The sequence below is a fragment of the Ascaphus truei genome, chromosome 7 (assembly GCF_040206685.1).
Source record: "Ascaphus truei isolate aAscTru1 chromosome 7, aAscTru1.hap1, whole genome shotgun sequence".
Classification (NCBI taxonomy): Eukaryota; Metazoa; Chordata; class Amphibia; order Anura; family Ascaphidae; genus Ascaphus; species Ascaphus truei.
The window spans coordinates 63,372,128-63,391,695 of record NC_134489.1 but is presented as its reverse complement, the minus strand read 5'-3'; the positions used below and the strand labels follow the sequence as shown (position 1 = coordinate 63,391,695).

Sequence of the window (19,568 nt, the reverse complement as noted above, 5' to 3'; positions counted from 1 at the left end):
AAATACATCCCCCTACAGGAACAAAATCTAAACATTACCGCGATTATCATACCAGTACAGTATATTACATGATCACACAATTGATATTCAAACACTGTAGAGTAGACACATGTACTTCAATTACATAACTACAGTTTCTTGTGGATGCCATATATCGAATAACACTTTATATACAAAATTACATTATTTACCAATGTACAACCCCTGAATTATAAAAGTTGTTATATGATATTAAATAGTACAACTAAAACTTATTGGTATGAGAGGATGTGTCAATGCATTATACAATTATGAGGAACATACTGAAGGTCTGGTCTCACTATGGAACTATTCCCAGAGACAGAGGTAACTTTGAAGGGTGTCCCCATAGTCCAAAAGCCAAATGTTTATGTATTGTCCTCACTATTGATCTGGGGTATTGACACAGTTGTGTTCAGTTTGAATTCTATGGTTTTACATATCAGGACATAATAACAATCATCTGTTCCTTAGCAGGTCTTAAAATTAGGTAAATACAACCTCAGATGAACAACAACACAACATATTACACTGTCATGATTTATTTAACAAAAATAAAGCCAATATGGAGAAGCCATGTGTGGAAACACTAAGTACACCTTATGATTCAATAGCTTGTAGAACCACCTTTAGCAGCAATAACTTGAAGTAATCGTTTTCTGTATAACTTTCAGTCTCTCACATCGTTGTGGAGGAATTTTGTCCCACTCTCTTTACAACGTTGCTTCAGTTCATTGAGGTTTGTGGGCATTTGTTTATGCACAGCTCTCTTAAGGTCCCGCCACAGCATTTCAATCGGGTTGAGGTCTGAACTTTGACTGGGCCATTGCAACACCTTGATTCTTTTCTTTTTCAGCCATTATGTTGTAGATTTGCTGGTGTGCTTGGGATCATTATCCTGTTGCATGACCCAATTTCGACCAAGCTTTAGCTGTTGGACAGATGGCCTCACATTTGACTCTAGAATACTTTGGTATACAGAGGAGTTCATGGTCGACTCAATGACTTGAAGGTTCCCAGGTCCTGTGGCTGCAAAACAAGCCCAAATCATCACCCCTCCACCACCGTGCTTGACAGTTGGTATGAGGTGTTTGTGCTGATATGCTGTGTTTGGTTTTCGCCAAATGTGGCGCTGTACATTATGGCCAAACATCTCCACTTTGGTCTCGTCCAAAGGACATTGTTCCAGAAGTCTTGTGGTTTGTTCAGATGCAACTTTGGAAACCTAAGCCATGCTGCCATGTTCTTTTTAGAGAGAAGAGGCTTTCTCCTTGCAACCCTTCCTAACAAACCATACTTATTCAGTCTTTTTCTAATTGTACTGTCATGAACTTTAACATTTAACATGATAACTGAGGCCTGTAGAGTCTGAGATGTAACTCTTGTTTTTTTTTACAATTTCGTTGAGCATTGCACGGTCTGACCTTGGGGTGAACTTGCTGGGACGTCCACTCCTGGGAAGATTGCAACTGTCTTGAATGTTTTCTACTTTTGAATAATCTTTCTCAATGTAGAATTATGTACTTTAAATTGTTTGGAAATGGCCTTATAACCCTTCCCAGTTTGATGGGCAGTAACAATTGCTTCACTAAGATCATTGCAGATGTCTTTCCTCCTTGGCATTGTGTTAACACACACCTGAATGCTCCAGACCAGCAAACTGCTGAAACTTCGGCTTTTATAGAGGTGGTCACACTTGCTGATGATCAATTAACCAAGGGCATTTGATTAGCAGCACCTGTCTGCTACTTAGCATCTTAATTCCTATGGAAGCAGTAAGAGTGTACTTCGTTTTTCACACATAGCTTCTCCATTTTGGCTTTATTTTTCCTAAATAAATCATGACACGGTGCAATATGTCATGTGTTGTTGTTCATCTGAGGTTGTATTTACCTAATGTTAAGACCTGCTAAGGAACAGATGATTGTTATTATGTCCTGATATGTAAAATATATGAAATCTGTGTGTATACATGTACGCTTGTATAGTTATATGGACAGATACACGTGCCATGACGACGGGACGTCACGTTACAGATGTGTGTGTATATGTAACTGTGATTATATACTCAGGTGCGTGTGAAAGTCCTGGCCCGCTTGGTTACCCATTTGGAGCCATCCCTGAAGGCTGAAGTCCTGTCCCACGTGCTTGCTGATCCCCGCGGGCGGCTGGAACTAGCACTGGCCTGGCTGTACCAGGAGTACTGCGAGTACATGAGCGGTGGGATGTCCGGCTACCAGGACTGTCTGACCGGAGTACTGACTGGCCTGCAGGAGCGCCCCGACCAGAAGGACGGGTGAGACCGCTAGGGTCTAGTGTTTGTGTGACACCTGTAGGGCTGTCTGACCAGAGTACTAACCCACCTGTAGGACAGGCCTGACCAGAGGGACGGCTGAGACTGTTGGGACTAGTGTGTGACAACTCTAGGATTGTGTGACCGGTCTTCAGGAGAGGACCGACCAGAGGGATGGATAAGACCACTTGGACTAGTGTGTCTGACACCCCTGGGGCACAGGGCTGGCTTGATGGAGGTGCCATCGGTGCCACTACACCGAGCCCCGCGGCTACAGAGACCCGGCGCTCTTCCCCACAACAATTAAACTGATTGCCGGGGGAGAACGTGGGGCCTCTAACACTCTCACCTTCTACTTCGCCATCTCTTCCTGCAGGGTCCTTCATCGTGGCGCCGCGACATCAAATGGCATTGCGCTGCCATGACAACGGAACGTCGCGTGACAGCATGCGGCACCATGTTGCTATGACCACGGGACACCCTGTGGTTGCGCATTGCCATGACACGCGATGTCGTGTTACACCCAATTGTCATGGCAAAGCAACGCCATTTGATGTTGCGGCGCCATGACGAGGACCGTGCAGGAGGCGAAGGAGAAGGTAAGAGACCCCGCAGCACACGTCCCTGCACGGAGCCCCGCAATATTCCCAGACGGCCCTGCCTAGATCTGTCTGACCAGAGTCTTTCTGACCTGCCTCCAGTGGGATAGGGTGAGACAGCTAGCACTGTGTGACACCTCAAGGGCTATGTGCCACATTGACATCTATATATTTGCTTCCCCCCCCACCCGAAGAGTCTTTACGAAGGTTGTGCTGGAGGCTCCGCTGCTGACTGAGAGCGCGCTGGAGGTGATCAGGAAGTACTGTGAAGACGAGGTGCGTGGCACTGCGCTCTCTGCCAAACCACCAGCGGCGCGATTCCCTCTGCCAGCTGTGCGTGGCACCAGCCTTTGAACACACAATTCTCTACTTCTTTCTCCTTGCAGGGCCGCAGTTACCTTGGAATGTCCACCCTGCGGGACCTGATTCTCACTCGCCCCGCACGTCAATTCCAGTATCTGCGCATCTTGTTGAACCTCAGCTCACACGAGAAAGAGAAGGTGCTACATCTCTGCTACACCACAGCTCTATGTCATCCCTGCTACATCACCACTACTACCTCTCTGCTCTAACACGGCTAGGACAAAATCCTAGACTCTTATTTTACCACTACATCAGTACCACTCTGCTACAACATTACAACATCCCTCTCCACTCTGCCTCTCACGCTCCCTCCTGTTCTTTCTCTCTTACTTTTCTCTCATCCTCCATCCTGTTCTTTCCTTCTTTCTTTCTTCATGTCCACCAGCAGTCTCTCCTCTCTCTCACACCCTCCTCTCTCACCCTCCTTTCACGCTCCTTGCTGTTTTTCACTCCTCCTCAGGTCCGCCAGCAGTCTCTCCTCTCTCCGCCTCCTCTCTCTCCCCTTCCTCTCTCTCCCCCTCCACTCTCTCTCTCTCCCCCTCCACTCTCTCTCTCTCTCTCTCTCTCTCCCCCTCCCTCCCTCTCCCTCTCTCTCCCCCTCCCTCTCCCTCTCCCTCTCCCTCTCTCTCTCTCTCTCTCTCTCTCTCTCTCTCTCTCTCTCCTCCCCCTCCCTCTCTCTCTCTCTCCTCCCCCTCCCTCTCTCTCTCTCCCCCTCCTCTCTCTCTCTCTCCCCCTCCTCTCTCTCTCTCTCTCCCCCTTCATTCATGCTCCCTGCTGTTTTTTCTCTCCTCAGGTCCGTCAGCAGTCTCTCCTCTCTCTCCCCCTCCTCTCTCTCCTCTCTCTCTTCTCTCTCTCTCTCCCCCTCCATTCACGCTCCCTGCTGTTTTTTCTCTCCTCAGGTCCGTCAGCAGTCTCTCCTCTTCATTAAACGGATGTATGATAAGGAAAGTCTCCGTCAGTACATTGAGAAATACGCCCTCAACTATCTCCAGCTTCTCGTTCACCCCAACCCCCCTTCTGTGCTCTTTGGGGGCGATAAGGACACAGGTGGGGGCCCCCCCAAGGACCACCGGTCCTTGGCATCTGTGTTAATAGCACAGTAAGAAGATCGTATAGTCCGACTGCCGTAATAATGAACATTATCCACCTGTAACTTACCTGTTAATTACATAGAAATAAGCACTTGGAGTTCTAATTATAATTAACATTAACTGTGATTTACACAGTAATAAGCTTCGGTACCCTGATAGCAGCATTAATGTGATGCACATTACAGTATTAAACTATTAATTACACAGTAATAAACTTTTAAAGCAGTACTACTGTAATTAACATTACCTGTAATGGCAAACTAATACGCTATAGCAGTTATAATGTAATAAACATGAATTAACTGTTAATTACACAGTAATGGACATAGCTGCAGTTCTAAGTGGCGCTGGTCTTTGAAGTAACGCCCGTCTTCTCACCCCCCCCCCCCCCCAGAGGTGGCTGCGCCCTGGACAGAGGACACCGTGAAGCAGTGTCTGTATCTGTACCTGGCTCTCCTGCCCCAGAATCACAAACTGATTCACGAGCTGGCCGCCGTCTACACGGAGGCCACAGCAGACATCAAGCGCACTGTGCTGAGGGTTATCGAGACACCGGTAAGGGGAGAGGTGGGGGGCTTGGGTGCCCTGGGTATGATCTTGAGGGTATGGGGTTGCTCGTTTGGGACCCCCCGCTGGCAGGCCCAGGCAGTGTTGATACTAGAGCAGAAACAATAACACGTTTAGGAAATTAAATTGGAATTAGAAATGCTAAATGTGTGAAGCAAGGTGTACTTTTCTCCAGTTTCAAATGGAAATGTCACAAAGAATAGTACAAAGGCTGGAATTATACTGGAAATTGTGAAGTATAGGAAGGAACGTTCTGGAATGATTTGAAAAGGTTATGGTCGGTAAAAAAGTGACAAACTCTCCACCGTCCAGTAAATAAATATACCACTTGTGAGCACAGTCACATGTCTCAAACAGCTCTGCAACCCTGTCTTTCCCCATTATCGCTTAGCAAACAGTGCTTCCACTGAAGCCAGGGATTCTGGGTAATAACGTGAAAATGACAACACGGCGTGTCGTGGTGTTTCACCAAAATTCCGAGCCCTTTCTCAAATTGAGATTGTAAGATTTTCAAAATAAACATGGTTAATTAATTGTGGGAGGAACTCTGGATATTAAGTCTCGTTAAGGGGGAGACCTTGTGTTATTTTCCTCCAGGGGGAGTTAATTTCCCCTCATTGCCCCTACAGATCCGTGGAATGGGAATGAACTCGCCCGAACTGCTACTATTGGTGGAGAACTGCCCTAAGGGGGCGGAGACTCTGGTGACGAGATGCCTGCACATCCTGACAGACAAAGGTACCATCCCCGTGGGTGGAGCTGCAGCACAAGCTATGCCCTTCACATTTTTATACATACTTAGATGTACTCACATATACATACTTATGTGTATGTGTATATGTATATATGTATTTTATATATGATATATATATATATATATATATGTATATATGTATATATCAAAACAAACAAATAAGCCTGCAACTAACTAGAAAAATAACACAAAATTGCTATAATCAAAAAATAAGATCAAATTAATAATTATAATGACCTAATGACGGTGCTGGGGACAATAATATATGAGAAAAGAAAGAAAAAGAGTCCCACTAAAAGCACTCAAGCAATAATAAAACTATTATTGCTTGAGTGCTTTTAGTGGGACTCTTTTTCTTTCTTTTCTCATATATATATATATATATATATATATATATATATATATATATATATATATATATATATATATATATATATATATATATATATATAAAAGAAAAGAAAGAACACTAGCGCATCAAGACTGTAATTAAACTCAATATATAAATAATAAAACACAATCAATTATGCAACACAATATTAGAGGAGGTGCTACCATTAAACTACCTGTCCCTTATCTTAAATGCTGCCAGTTAGGTCCACGGCCCCACCAACGCCGAGAGAGAGATTTGGGTGAAGATGACCTAGGCGCAAAAAAGGGAGAGGGAGGGGGAAAAAATTATATATAAAGTGAAATGTCACAATGTATCAAGCCACAGAACACCGTCAGGGAGGGGAATCGCAAAAAACAAATGTCACTCTATCAGATGAGGAACAAAAAGATTCCTTGCTGTAAACAATTCGGAGTGTGAATCGTTAATATGGATTTGAAACGATGGTATAATTCTATCAATCAGGATTGTAGATAATCAATTCAATGCAATATATGAATGAATAGTAGTCTTCTTAGAATTGTAAAAACTTTACTAAATATAGTTAAAACAAACAAAACAATATAAATAAGAGAGAGGATACACTTAAACTCAGTGGAGTAACAATGTCCAGATATTGATACCAGTCTTTATAAAGACTTTAAGTATAATTCCTGTCGCATATATTGATGCTCACACCGGAAGGAAATATGTGCAGTAGTTCTCCTTACTCTCCGTGATGATCTTCTGGGTGGTGGGATATGTGTAGTGTATCTGCTGTAAAGCAGTGTGGAACGCTGGCGGAGAGAGGGAGGGGAGGAGAGGGGGGGGGGGGGAGAAGGAAGGGGCTAGCCTGCCTCTTCTTCCTAAGTCTCCGTCGACTCACTCACCCCTCTTCAGCAAGTTAGTAAATGAATGTCATCCGCGTCTCCAGACGCACAGCTGCCCTCTGCCTCAATCTCCTCTTCGTTAGTCCGACTGGGGATCGATGCGTCCAGTCTCTCCAAACGCACGGCTTGTCTCTGCCACACTCGCCGCTTCCGCATCACGTGGGGGAGCCTCTTCACGTCTCGCGCGACGTTGAACTTAGAAGCTGGATAGTCTTCGATCCGGTCAAAAAACTGTAATAGTTAAACCCCTGACGAAGACACCTTGTGTTGAAACGCGTAGGGTTAATTTATTAGAGAGAGGTACACTTGCATTAACAATTGTCCCCCTGTTTCAAGTCTGTTAGTTAACAGACAAACACACGCACCACGCGCACGCACACATGCACACGCACCACAAACATGCGCACACATGCACACGCCCCGCACACATGCACACGCACCGCACACATGCACACGCACCACTCACATGCGCACACGCGCCCACACCACACAACATGCATACGCGCACACACCACACAACATGCACACGCGCACACACCCCACACCATGCACACGCACCACACACCATGCACACACCACACACCGCACACACACCACACACCACACACCATGCGCACGCACGCACACGCGCACACACCACACACCATGCACACGCGCACACGCGCACACCATGCACCATGCACACGCGCACACACCATGCACACGCGCACACACCACACACATGAACACGCGCACACACCACACACATGAACACCCGCACACACCACACACATGAACACCCGCACACACCACACACATGCACACGCGCACACACCACACACCATGCGCACACACCACACACCATGCGCACACACCATGCGCACACGCACCACGCACACGCGCACACACCACACACATGAACACGCGCACACACCACACACATGCACACGCCACACGCGCACACACATGCACATGTGCACACACATGCACACGCGCACACACACATACGCGCACAAACATACGCGCACACACATGCACACGCGCACACACATATGCGCACACACATATGCGCACACACATATGCGCACACACATGCGCACACACATATGCGCACACACATATGCGCACACACATGCGCACACACATACACGCACACACATACGCGCACGCAAACACCACCACACACAAACACGCAAACACCACCACACACACACACATACATACACGCACACATCACACCACTTATACATACACGTACACACACCACACATATACATACACGCATTTCACACCACACATATACGTACACGCACATCACACCACACATATACGTACACGTACATCACACCACACACATACGCACACATACACATTTGTGTATATAAATATATATTTGATTTTTTCTGTATATATCTTCAGTTTCTCCATCTCCTGAGCTGGTAAAACGGGTCCGTGATTTATATCAGAAGCGTCTTCCGGACGTCCGATTCCTTATCCCCGTGCTGAACGGGCTGGACAAGGTGAGACAGAGCCCTTACCTCTCTGCCGCGAGAGACCCGCACAGCGCTTAACCTCTCTGCTGCGAGACACCCGCACAGCGCTTAACCTCTCTGCTGCGAGACACCCGCACAGCGCTTAATCTCTCTGCCGCGAGAGACCCGCACAGCGCTTAACCTCTCTGCTGCGAGAGACCCGCACAGCGCTTAACCTCTTTGCCGCGAGAGACCCGCACAGCGCTTAACCCTTCCCCTGCCTCTCTTGTAGAAAGAGGTAATACAAGCTTTGCCGAAACTCATCAAACTGAACCCGATTGTGGTGAAGGAAGTATTCAACAGACTGCTGGGGACACAGCATGGTAAGGGGGAGGGATTGGAAGAAAATAGAATGAAAGACCTGGTGAGGAGAGAGAATGAAGCAAGAGCCGCAGGGTGAGGGGGGTTTGCCCAGTGACGTGTCCCCTCTGTCTCTCCTCCACCTCAGGTGACATTGCCTCAACCATGTCCCCTCTGACCCCTGGTGACCTTCTAATCGCTCTACACAACATCGACTCCTCCAAGTGTGACATGAAGTCTGTCATCAAGGGTGAGAGACTGCTGGGTTGTAAACCCCCCCCTCGCTGCGTTGCGCCGCTCCCCCTTGCTGCGTTTCGCCGCCCCCCCCCCCTCGCTGTGTTGCGCCGCTCCCCCCCTCGCTGCGTTGCGCCCCATCCCCCCTCGCTGCGTTGCGCCCCATCCCCCCTCGCTGCGTTGTGCCCCATCCCCCCCTCGCTGCGTTGCACCCCATCCCCCCTCGCTACGTTGCGCCCCATCCCACCTCGCTACGTTGCGCCCCATCCCCCCTCGCTGCGTTGTGCCCCATCCCCCCCTCGCTGCGTTGCGTCCTTATCCCTACTGTCCCACATATCTGTGCATTGTGAGTATTGGTGTGTGCAAGCTGCTAGATAGCCGATGTGAATATTTGTATATGGTTATTGCACGTATATTCTAATACAGTATATGTATACCTATTATATCTCTTCCCTTCTCTTCGCTCCCCCCCTCTCTCTTCGCTCCCTCCCCTCTCTCTTCGCTCCCCCCTCTCTCTTCGCTCCCCCCTCTCTCTTCGCTCCCCCCCCTCTCTCTTCGCCCCCCCTCTCTTCGCTCCCCCCCCTCTCTTCGCTCCCCCTCTCTCTCTCTCTTCGCTCCCCCCTTCTCTCTTCACTCCCCCTCTCTCTTCTCTCACCCCCTTCTCTTCTTCGTTCCCCCCCTCTCTTCGCTCCCCCCTCTCTCTTCGCTCCCCCCCTCTCTCTTCGCTCCCCCCCTCTCTCTTTCGCTCCCCCCCTCTCTCTTCGCTCCCCCCCTCTCTCTTCACTCCCCCTCTGTCTCTCTTCGCTTCTCCCTCTCTCTCTCTCTCTCTTCGCTTCCCCTCTCTCTCTCTCTTCGCTTCCCCCTCTCTCTCTCTCTCTCTCTCTCTCTCTCTCTCTTCGCTTCCCCGCTCTCTCTCTCTCTCTTCGCTTCCCCCCCTCTCTCTCCCTCTCTCGCTCTTTGCTCCCCCCTCTCTATTTTTGCTCCCCTCCACCCCCTCCCCTTTTTGTTCCCCTCCACCCCCCTCCCCTGTTTGCTCCACTCCTCTCGCTCCCTCTTTCTCTTTCTCTCTCTTAGCCACTAACCTGTGTTTCTCGGCACGGGCCGTTTACACATCGGAGGTCCTGGCCGTGGTCCTACAGCAGCTTATGGAGACCTCCCCCCTCCCCATCCTGCTCATGCGCACAGTCATCCAGGCATTGGCCATGTACCCCCGGCTAGGGGGCTTCATCATGAACATCCTCACCCGCCTTATATACAAGCAGGTGTACATAATGGTCCTGGGTGGGGTGTATAGGCTTCTCCTGATCCTCTAGTATGTGACCTCCCAGCACGAGACTCTCTCCTCCACCTGTCTCTGTCTTCGCACTCGCTCTCTTTCTCCGCTCCCGGTGCGCTCTTTCTTTCTCCGCTCCCGATGAGCTGTCTCTTTCACCGCTCCTGGCGCACGCTCTATTCTCTCTTGTGCTTGTGCTCTCGCTCTACGCTTCCGGTGCTCTCTTTCTCTCTCCTCTCCTGGCCTCTCTGCTCCCGCCTTTCTCTCCGCTCCCCGTCTCTCTCGCTTTCTCTCTGCTCCCTGACTCTCTCTCGCTTTCTCTCTCCACTCCCCGTCTCACTGTCTCTCTCTCCGCTCCCTGTCTCTCTTGCTCTCTCTCTCCGCTCCCTGTCTCTCTTGCTCTCTCTCTCCGCTCCCCGTCTCTCTTGCTCTCTCTCTCCGCTCCCCGTCTCTCTTGCTCTCTCTCTCCGCTCCCCGTCTCTCTTGCTCTCTCTCTCTCCGCTCCCCGTCTCTCTTGCTCTCTCTCTCTCCGCTCCCCGTCTCTCTTGCTCTCTCTCTCTCTCTCCGCTCCCCGTCTCTCTTGCTCTCTCTCTCTCTCCGCTCCCCGTCTCTCTTGCTCTCTCTCTCTCTCTCCGCTCCCCGTCTCTCTTGCTCTCTCTCTCTCTCTCCGCTCCCCGTCTCTCTTGCTCTCTCTCTCTCCGCTCCCCGTCTCTCTTGCTCTCTCTCTCTCTCCGCTCCCCGTCTCTCTTGCTCTCTCTCTCTCTCCGCTCCCCGTCTCTCTTGCTCTCTCTCTCTCTCCGCTCCCCGTCTCTCTTGCTCTCTCTTTCTCCGCTCCCCGTCTCTCTTGCTCTCTCTCTCTCCGCTCCCGTCTCTCTTGCTCTCTCTCTCTCCGCTCCCCGTCTCTCTTGCTCTCTCTCTCTCCGCTCCCCGTCTCTCTTGCTCTCTCTCTCTCTCTCCGCTCCCGTCTCTGGCTCTCTCTCTCCGCTCCCTGTCTCTCTTGCTCTCTCTCTCTCTCTCTCCGCTCCCCGTCTCTCTTGCTCTCTCTCTCCGCTCCCCGTCTCTCTTGCTCTCTCTCCGCTCCCCGTCTCTCTTGCTCTCTCTCTCCGCTCCACATCTCTCTTGCTCTCTCTCTCTCCGCTCCCCGTCTCTCTTGCTCTCTCTCTCTCTCCGCTCCCCGTCTCTCTTGCTCTCTCTCTCCGCTCCCCGTCTCTCTTGCTCGCTCTCTCTCTCTCCGCTCCCCGTCTCTCTTGCTCGCTCTCTCTCTCTCCGCTCCCCGTCTCTCTTGCTCTCTCTCTCTCCGCTCCCCGTCTCTCTTGCTCTCTCTCTCTCTCTCCGCTCCCCGTCTCCCTTGCTCTCTCTGTCTCTCTCCGCTCCCCGTCTCTCTTGCTCTCTCTCTCTCCGCTCCCCGTCTCTCTTGCTCTCTCTCTCTCTCTCCGCTCCCCGTCTCTCTTGCTCTCTCTCTCTCTCCGCTCCCCGTCTCTCTTGCTCTCTCTCTCTCTCCGCTCCCCGTCTCTCTTGCTCTCTCTCTCTCTCTCCGCTCCCGTCTCTCTTGCTCTCTCTCTCCGCTCCCCGTCTCTCTTGCTCTCTCTCTCTCTCTCCGCTCCCCGTCTCTCTTGTCTCTCTCTCTCCGCTCCCCGTCTCTCTTGCTCTCTCTCTCTCCGCTCCCCGTCTCTCTTGCTCTCTCTCTCTCTCTCCGCTCCCCGTCTCTCTTGCTCTCTCTCTCTCTCCGCTCCCCGTCTCTCTTGCTCTCTCTCTCTCTCTCCGCTCCCCGTCTCTCTTGCTCTCTCTCTCTCTCTCCGCTCCCCGTCTCTCTTGCTCTCTCTCTCTCTCCGCTCCCCGTCTCTCTTGCTCTCTCTCTCTCTCCGCTCCCCGTCTCTCTTGCTCTCTCTCTCTCTCCGCTCCCCGTCTCTCTTGCTCTCTCTCTCTCTCCGCTCCCCGTCTCTCTTGCTCTCTCTCTCTCCACTCCCCGTCTCTCTTGCTCTCTCTCTCTCTCCGCTCCCGTCTCTCTTGCTCTCTCTCTCCGCTCCCCGTCTCTCTTGCTCTCTCTCTCTCTCCGCTCCCGTCTCTCTTGCTCTCTCTCTCCGCTCCCCGTCTCTCTTGCTCTCTCTCTCTCTCTCCGCTCCCGTCTCTCTTGCTCTCTCTCTCCGCTCCCCGTCTCTCTTGCTCTCTCTCTCTCTCCGCTCCCGTCTCTCTTGCTCTCTCTCTCCGCTCCCCGTCTCTCTTGCTCTCTCTCTCTCCGCTCCCGTCTCTCTTGCTCTCTCTCTCCGCTCCCCGTCTCTCTTGCTCTCTCTCTCTCCGCTCCCCGTCTCTCTTGCTCTCTCTCTCTCTCTCCGCTCCACATCTCTCTTACTCTCTCTCTCTCCGCTCCCCGTCTCGCTCGCTCTTGCGCTCTCTCTCTCACACGCTCCCCGTCTCTCTGTCTGTCTCCCTTTTTTGTCCAATCTCCCCCAGGTGTGGAAGTACCCAAAGGTTTGGGAGGGCTTCATAAAGTGCTGTCAGAGAACCAAACCACAGTCATTCAGTGTGCTGCTCCAGCTACCTCCACCCCAGCTCCTCTCCGTTCTCCAGACCTCCCCCGACATCCGAGACCCCCTCCTATCTCACGTAAAGGCCTTCACCCCCCACCAGGTGAGTGGGGGCTCTGCTAGGACTGGTGTGTGGGGAGGTGAGTGTAGTCTGCATGGGGAGGGGGTAGAGACTAGTCTGCGGAAGGAAGAGGGCAGTATGCGGAGGGAGGGGGAGGGAGAGTGACTTAAGTCTACGGGCGGAGGGATGGAGGAGGCGGAGCCTAGCATCTCTAGGACTATGTCCCTCTCTGTCCCCACAGCTGGCTCATGTCCCTCACTCCATCATCACGATCCTAGAGGCTGAATCCAGAATGGAGCAGGAGTCAGAAGAGGCTCAATATGTAGAAGAGGTGAGTCATAGTCACCCTGCAGGAGGGGAAGGGACAGACTCTCCGCTCCATCACTGTGTGAGGACAAGGACAGATGCTCAAGTACCCTAAGTCTGTGACCATGCGGGCTGGGGAAGGAAGTCCCAGGTCCCCTCTGTGTCACTCTATCAGTGTTCCCTCTGTCACTGCAGGAGAAGGACGTTACCTCTCAGGACCTCATTGCCCTACGCCTTGCTCAGGAGAAGACCTTAAAGAGAAAGATCCTGGAGGAGCAGAAGGGGCGGGTGGGCCCAAGCCCACACGAAGTGGCAATTGGGAAGGGGACAGTGATGGACACGCCCAATATCTTCATGACTATGGACGAGGAGGAAGAGGATGAGGTGATCAATCTGTACACCTATCCACCTGGGCTGCCAACAGAATTTCTTGGGCCCCATCCTATGTTCGTCAACAGTTACAACAATTATATTTGTACCTACTTTGCATTGTCAAGTATCGCTCTTTTTTTTCCCCGACCCCTTATTCATTCCTCTCTCCCCCCGCCCCTTCGTGTAATTCTATCTTTCCCGTTCTGTTGCTCTATTCTCTCCTCATGTATTTATCTTCTTTTCCCCTCATGGCTCTCACTCTTTTCTTCCCCATGTGTTTCTCAATTTCTTCCCCTCTTATCTATTTCCCTTAATTTCTTTCTCCCCCAGACACACTTATTGTCTCCTTCATGTTATTTTTCTTAAATGTTAAGGTCTTTCTCTTCCCTCCCATGGCATCTCTTCCCCCTCTCTCCATCCCTCCCCCGCTCCCTCTCTCCCCCAGCATGTCTGTCTCTCTCCCCCCCCCAGCATGTCCGTCTCTCTCCCCCCCCCAGCATGTCCGTCTCTCTCCCCCCCCAGCATGTCCGTCTCTCTCCCCAGCATGTCCGTCTCTCTCCCCCCCCAGCATGTCTGCCTCTCTCTCCTCCCAGCATGTCTGCCTCTCTCTCCCAGCATGTCTGCCTCTCTCTCCCCCCAGCATGTCTGCCTCTCTATCCCCCAGCATGTCTGCCTCTCTATCCCCCAGCATGTCTGCCTCTCTATCCCCCAGCATGTCTGCCTCTCTCTCCCCCAGCATGTCTGCCTCTCTCTCCCCCAGCATGTCTGCCTCTCTCTCCCCCCAGCATGTCTGCCTCTCTCGTCCCCCCAGCATGTCTGCCTCTCTCTCCCCCCAGCATGTCTGCCTCTCTCTCCCCCCAGCACGTCTGCCTCTCTCTCCCCCCAGCACGTCTGCCTCTCTCTCCCCCCAGCACGTCTGCCTCTCTCTCCCCCAGCACGTCTGCCTCTCTCTCCCCCCAGCACGTCTGCCTCTCTCTCCCCCCAGCACGTCTGCCTCTCTCTCCCCCCAGCACGTCTGCCTCTCTCTCCCCCCAGCACGTCTGCCTCTCTCTCCCCCCAGCACGTCTGCCTCTCTCTCCCCCCAGCACGTCTGCCTCTCTCTCCCCCCAGCACGTCTGCCTCTCTCTCCCCCCAGCACGTCTGCCTCTCTCTCCCCCCAGCACGTCTGCCTCTCTCTCCCCCCAGCACGTCTGCCTCTCTCTCCCCCCAGCACGTCTGCCTCTCTCTCCCCCCAGCACGTCTGCCTCTCTCTCCCCCCAGCACGTCTGCCTCTCTCTCCCCCCAGCACGTCTGCCTCTCTCTCCCCCCAGCACGTCTGCCTCTCTCTCCCCCAGCACGTCTGTCTCTCTCTCCCCCCAGCACGTCTGTCTCTCTCTCCCCCCAGCATGTCTGTCTCTCTCTCCCCCCAGCATGTCAGCCTCTCTCTCCCCCCAGCATGTCTGCTTCTCTCTCCCCCCCAGCACGTCTGCCTCTCTCCCCCCCCCCCAGCATGTCTGCCTCTCTCCCCCCCCCCCAGCATGTCTGCCTCTCTCTCTCTTCCCCAGCATGTCTGCCTCTCTCTCTTCCCCAGCATGTCTGCCTCTCTCTCTTCCCCAGCATGTCTGCCTCTCTCTTTCCCCCGCATGTCTGCCCCTCTCACGCCCCCCGCATGTCTGCCTCCCTCTCCCCCCCGCATGTCTGCCTCCCTCTCCCCCCCGCATGTCTGCCTCGCTCCCTCTCCACCCCGCATGTCTGCCTCCCTCTCCCCCCGTATGTCTGCCTCCCTCTCCCCCCGCATGTCTGCCTCCCTCTCCCCCCCGCATGTCTGCCTCCCTCTCCCCCCGCATGTCTGCCTCCCTCTCCCCCCCGCATGTCTGCCTCCCTCTCCCCCCCGCATGTCTGCCTCTCTCTCCCCCCCGCATGTCTGCCTCCCTCTCCCCCCCGCATGTCTGCCTCTCTCTCCCCCCCGCATGTCTGCCTCTCTCTTCCCCCCGCATCTCTGCCTCTCTCTTCCCCCGCATCTCTGCCTCTCCCCCTCTCTCTTTCCCCAGCATGTCTGCCTCTCCCCTCTCTCTTTCCCCAGCATGTCTGTCTCTCCCCTGCATATGTATTTCCCTCTCCCCCTGCATGTGTCTGCCTCCCCCCAGCATGATTTCTTCCTCCCAGCATGTCTCTATCTCCCCCTCCCCCACAGCATGTCTCTCTTCCCCCCCCCCCCCCTCAGCATGTCTCTGTTTCTCTCTCTTTCTCTCCCCCCCCCTCCCCTCAAGCTAGTCTTTCTCCCCATGGCTTTTTCTTATTTACATCTTCATCCTCTCTCTAAAAATTATAATTATCTTCTCCCCAGCATCTCTTTTCCTTCCCCCTCACATGTTCCTCATGCTTTCCCCCCTCACATGTTCCTCATGCTTTCCCCCCTCACATGTTCCTCATGCTTTCCCCCCTCACATGTTCCTCATGCTTTCCCCCTCACATGTTCCTCATGCTTTCCCCCTCACATGTTCCTCATGCTTTCCCCCTCACATGTTCCTCATGCTTTCCCCCTCACATGTTCCTCACGCTTTCACCCTCACATGTTCCTCATGCTTTCCCCCTCACATGTTCCTCATGCTTTCCCCCTCACATGTTCCTCATGCTTTCCCCCTCACATGTTCCTCATGCTTTCCCCCTCACATGTTCCTCATGCTTTCCCCCTCACATGTTCCTCATGCTTTCCCCCTCACATGTTCCTCATGCTTTCCCCCTCACATGTTCCTCATGCTTTCCCCCTCACATGTTCCTCATGCTTTCCCCCTCACATGTTCCTCATGCTTTCCCCTCACATGTTCCTCATGCTTTCCCCCCTCACATGTTCCTCATGCTTTCCCCCTCACATGTTCCTCATGCTTTCCCCCCTCACATGTTCCTCATGCTTTCCCCCTCACATGTTCCTCATGCTTTCCCCCCTCACATGTTCCTCATGCTTTCCCCCTCATGTCTTTCTTTCTCTCCTCCCCCTCATGTTCCTTTCTTTTCCCTCTTATGTAAGTCACTTTTTGCTTCCGTCTCTTCCTTCTATGGCTGCCTTTGGCCCCCTGATCCAGCCCTTCCCTCTCACCTTACTCTGCATCATGCTCTGCACTTTTCTCCCGGCTCTCACGGAGGCCCCTCCCACTGATGGATGCCCCGCCCACTCCATGCACTGAACTGTTCTCTGCTCTCCCTGATGCTCTGCCCATTTATTAAGGCCCTATCCCCTCCATGCTTCACAGGGTAAGGGATGTCCCCCTCTGCGCTTTCTGCTGCAACCCAATGTCCTGTGCAAATAAATTACTTGCAGGAAGGGGGGCCAGGCCCTAAACCCACAGAGACAGCAGTACCGGCTGCCCCCCCCCCCCCCCCTGTTGGCAGCCCTGCATCTGTGTATCGCTTTATTTGGGTATCTGTGCAATCTACCTTTCTTATCTGTGTATGTATCTGTATGTATGTCTGTCTTATCTATCTATGTATCTGTGTTTGTATGTCTGTCCGCCCACATATTTGTGCCAGTTTGTCTGTGTACTATCTCAGGCTGTGTCTGCGTGTCAGTCTCTCCCCCACTTCCCTCCTCACACTCCTTCTTTTCACAGAAGCCCCGGTTGTCCCCCGCACTCCGCGGGAAGGAGGGATCTCCGGAGGAGTCTAGTGACGCAGCTGCAGGTAAAGCACAGTCTCCCGTCCCCGAGGAGCCCATGGATCAGAGTCCTGGAGCCGATGAAGCCGAGGCCCTGTGACCCCCTAATCCCACTTTGGCACCATAAGAGACGCAGCTTCCTCCGACCATACCAACGAATTCCACCATACCAACGAATAAAAGTGCTCGATTTGACACGTTGGACCTGCGTCTTCAATTTTGCGCCTGAAAGTGCTTAGATCTGTAACCCCTGTGAGGATAGAAACATGAATAGATGGTTACGTAGAGATGGGGATGGATAGAGATAATGACTATATTATACTGTGTGTGTGTGTGTGTGTGTGTGTGTGTGTGTGTGTGTGTGTGTGTGTGTGTGTGTGTGTGTGTGTGTGTGTGTGTGTGTGTGTGTGTGTGTGTGTGTGTGTGTGTGTGTGTGTGTGTGTGTGTGTGTGTGTGTGTGTGTGTGTGTGTGTGTGTGTGTGTGTGTGTGTCGAAAAAACCCTGCCACAGACAAGCTAATATAAATACCAAAATCGGCTAAATAAATGTATATAATGCACATAAGCTGACGGTGCTAGGGAATATAATAATAATAATTTTTAAACGAACCAGAAAAGAAACTGGTGTTTTACAAAAGTAACAAAATTTCTTTTTTAAAATCACAAGAAAAATAACACTCAAAAATATATATAAAAAGAACAATCCTGTGAACACACAAAATCACATCTAATATGACTGACGCCTAATAAATGTATGGTCTCATGAGCTGCAAAGGGTCCTGCCACGGAATAAACATACACAAATGGCACATAAGTAACAGGTTGGGGAGGCAAGTAATCAGCCTCACACCACTGAGACCAGCCGGTCTATATAGCAGAAACCTGCTGGAACAGTGCACTCCCTGTGTGATAGACTGCAAACTCACTATCACATGTAATGATCAAATGGCAGACGTATGATATGCTGACATAAGGTGAAATGATTGTTGAAATGGGGTAGCACAAAATAATCAAACTCTCCTAAATAACACTCTCCAAGTGAACAATGTTGAAGAGATATAAATACTCGGCCTAATCCAAGTGCTCAGAGTACGGGTAGGTGAGTCCTGTTGTGCAGTCCAGATATTAAGCAGCAAATCACAGTCCGTGTCAGCCTCCTCTGTTTAGCAATACTTGGCAGCCTTTAGCAGCAAAAGACGCCAGGTACAACAGCCAATGTGGGTTCCAGGAGAAACATTTAAAAAGTACGCCCCAACGCGCACGTTTCGTCTGGGGGCTTCGAGAGGCTGTATTGCGGGTGCCCTGAGGAAGAAACCTGCAATACAGCGTCTCGAAACGCATAGGATTGGAGGCACAGCGCGGACACCGTACCTGGATGATCTTTGTGGTGACGTCATCAGAAGAGGACGGTTAGCTGCGATTCGGAGGAGTTGGAGCTGCGCGATCTACCTAACGAATGTCAAGAGCCCTTATCGATCGTAACCCAGGAGCGCCATGCTAATTGCCATACTAATGCTTGTGTCCTAGCTACACATTGTAAGTATGACGCATTTTACCCATCCGACGGTGGAGTGAAGCCTTCAACACCACAGCATTGTTCACATATATGCATTAGGTCATCTTGCTTGTGTTAGGTGTATGTTGGTTTATAATAAATGGTTTTATAGTAGATTGTTATTTACAGTCTTTTTATTTGTTTCCATTAGGGCTGTCACCTCCATTGGAAGTATTGCATTTATATTTTCATATCCTTTGTCAGTTTCCCTGTTCATCAAGCTATCGCCCCAAAGATAATACACTAGGGCGGATCGCCTTGTTGTTCTTTTGTCTCCCTTATCTTGAGGTTTTAAAGTCTCCAGCTGATCTCAAGGAATCTGGATACTCCTACATTGGAAAATAACTATATACAGAACTTTTCTTCTCTATATCCAAGCGCCAAAAGGTCGGGGTTTTTTTTTACAGTCACTCCAACTGGTTGTCAGACAGCCAGCAGGACTTTTTAGGCAGCTCTCATTGGAACTCGGTACACGGGACTATTCACTTGCCATATTGCATTTATTATTAACATTGTATTGTATATTTTGTGTTATTAGCGCTTTTTCCACACTAATTTAGCACATTTTTAAAACTAGAAGCAGTTTAAAGAAGGTATAGTATATTGAAGTAGTTTATAGTTAGTACTTATAAACTTTATAGTTGCTACAATGAGCAGGACTGAAAATGCCACTCAATGCACATCTTGTCACATGTATGTGCACTTGGAGCAACTGTTCCAAGGAGCACACCGCTGTGAGAGGTGTGAGCAGGTGGTCTCTTTAGAGTCAGAAATTGCAGATCTGAAGAGGAAACTTGCAATATTGAGGGACATTGACAATCTTGAATGGGGTTTAGTGCTCACTGAGCAGGCCCTT

The 19,568-nt window shown here is 51.3% G+C and overlaps 1 protein-coding gene across 2 annotated transcripts in view; it reads left to right on the top strand.

The window, feature by feature from the left end:
* SYMPK (symplekin scaffold protein) overlaps positions 1-17,353 on the top strand; it is a 30,943-nt gene extending 13,590 nt beyond the window's left edge. The window contains exons 14-27 of one of the 2 annotated variants that reach the window (XM_075608766.1): positions 2,091-2,314; positions 3,105-3,186; positions 3,297-3,410; positions 4,173-4,320; positions 4,759-4,919; positions 5,561-5,669; positions 8,344-8,444; positions 8,689-8,779; positions 8,905-9,006; positions 10,065-10,252; positions 12,715-12,891; positions 13,091-13,180; positions 13,351-13,539; positions 17,115-17,353. In XM_075608766.1, the coding sequence (XP_075464881.1) occupies positions 2,091-2,314; positions 3,105-3,186; positions 3,297-3,410; positions 4,173-4,320; positions 4,759-4,919; positions 5,561-5,669; positions 8,344-8,444; positions 8,689-8,779; positions 8,905-9,006; positions 10,065-10,252; positions 12,715-12,891; positions 13,091-13,180; positions 13,351-13,539; positions 17,115-17,258 (1,920 nt within the window). In that variant the 3' untranslated portion in view covers positions 17,259-17,353. Of the gene's footprint in view, positions 1-2,090; positions 2,315-3,104; positions 3,187-3,296; positions 3,411-4,172; positions 4,321-4,758; positions 4,920-5,560; positions 5,670-8,343; positions 8,445-8,688; positions 8,780-8,904; positions 9,007-10,064; positions 10,253-12,714; positions 12,892-13,090; positions 13,181-13,350; positions 13,540-17,114 lie in introns of those variants that run through there. The other variant, XM_075608767.1, reaches the window with a different exon arrangement.
* The last annotated feature ends 2,215 nt before the right edge of the window (positions 17,354-19,568 follow it).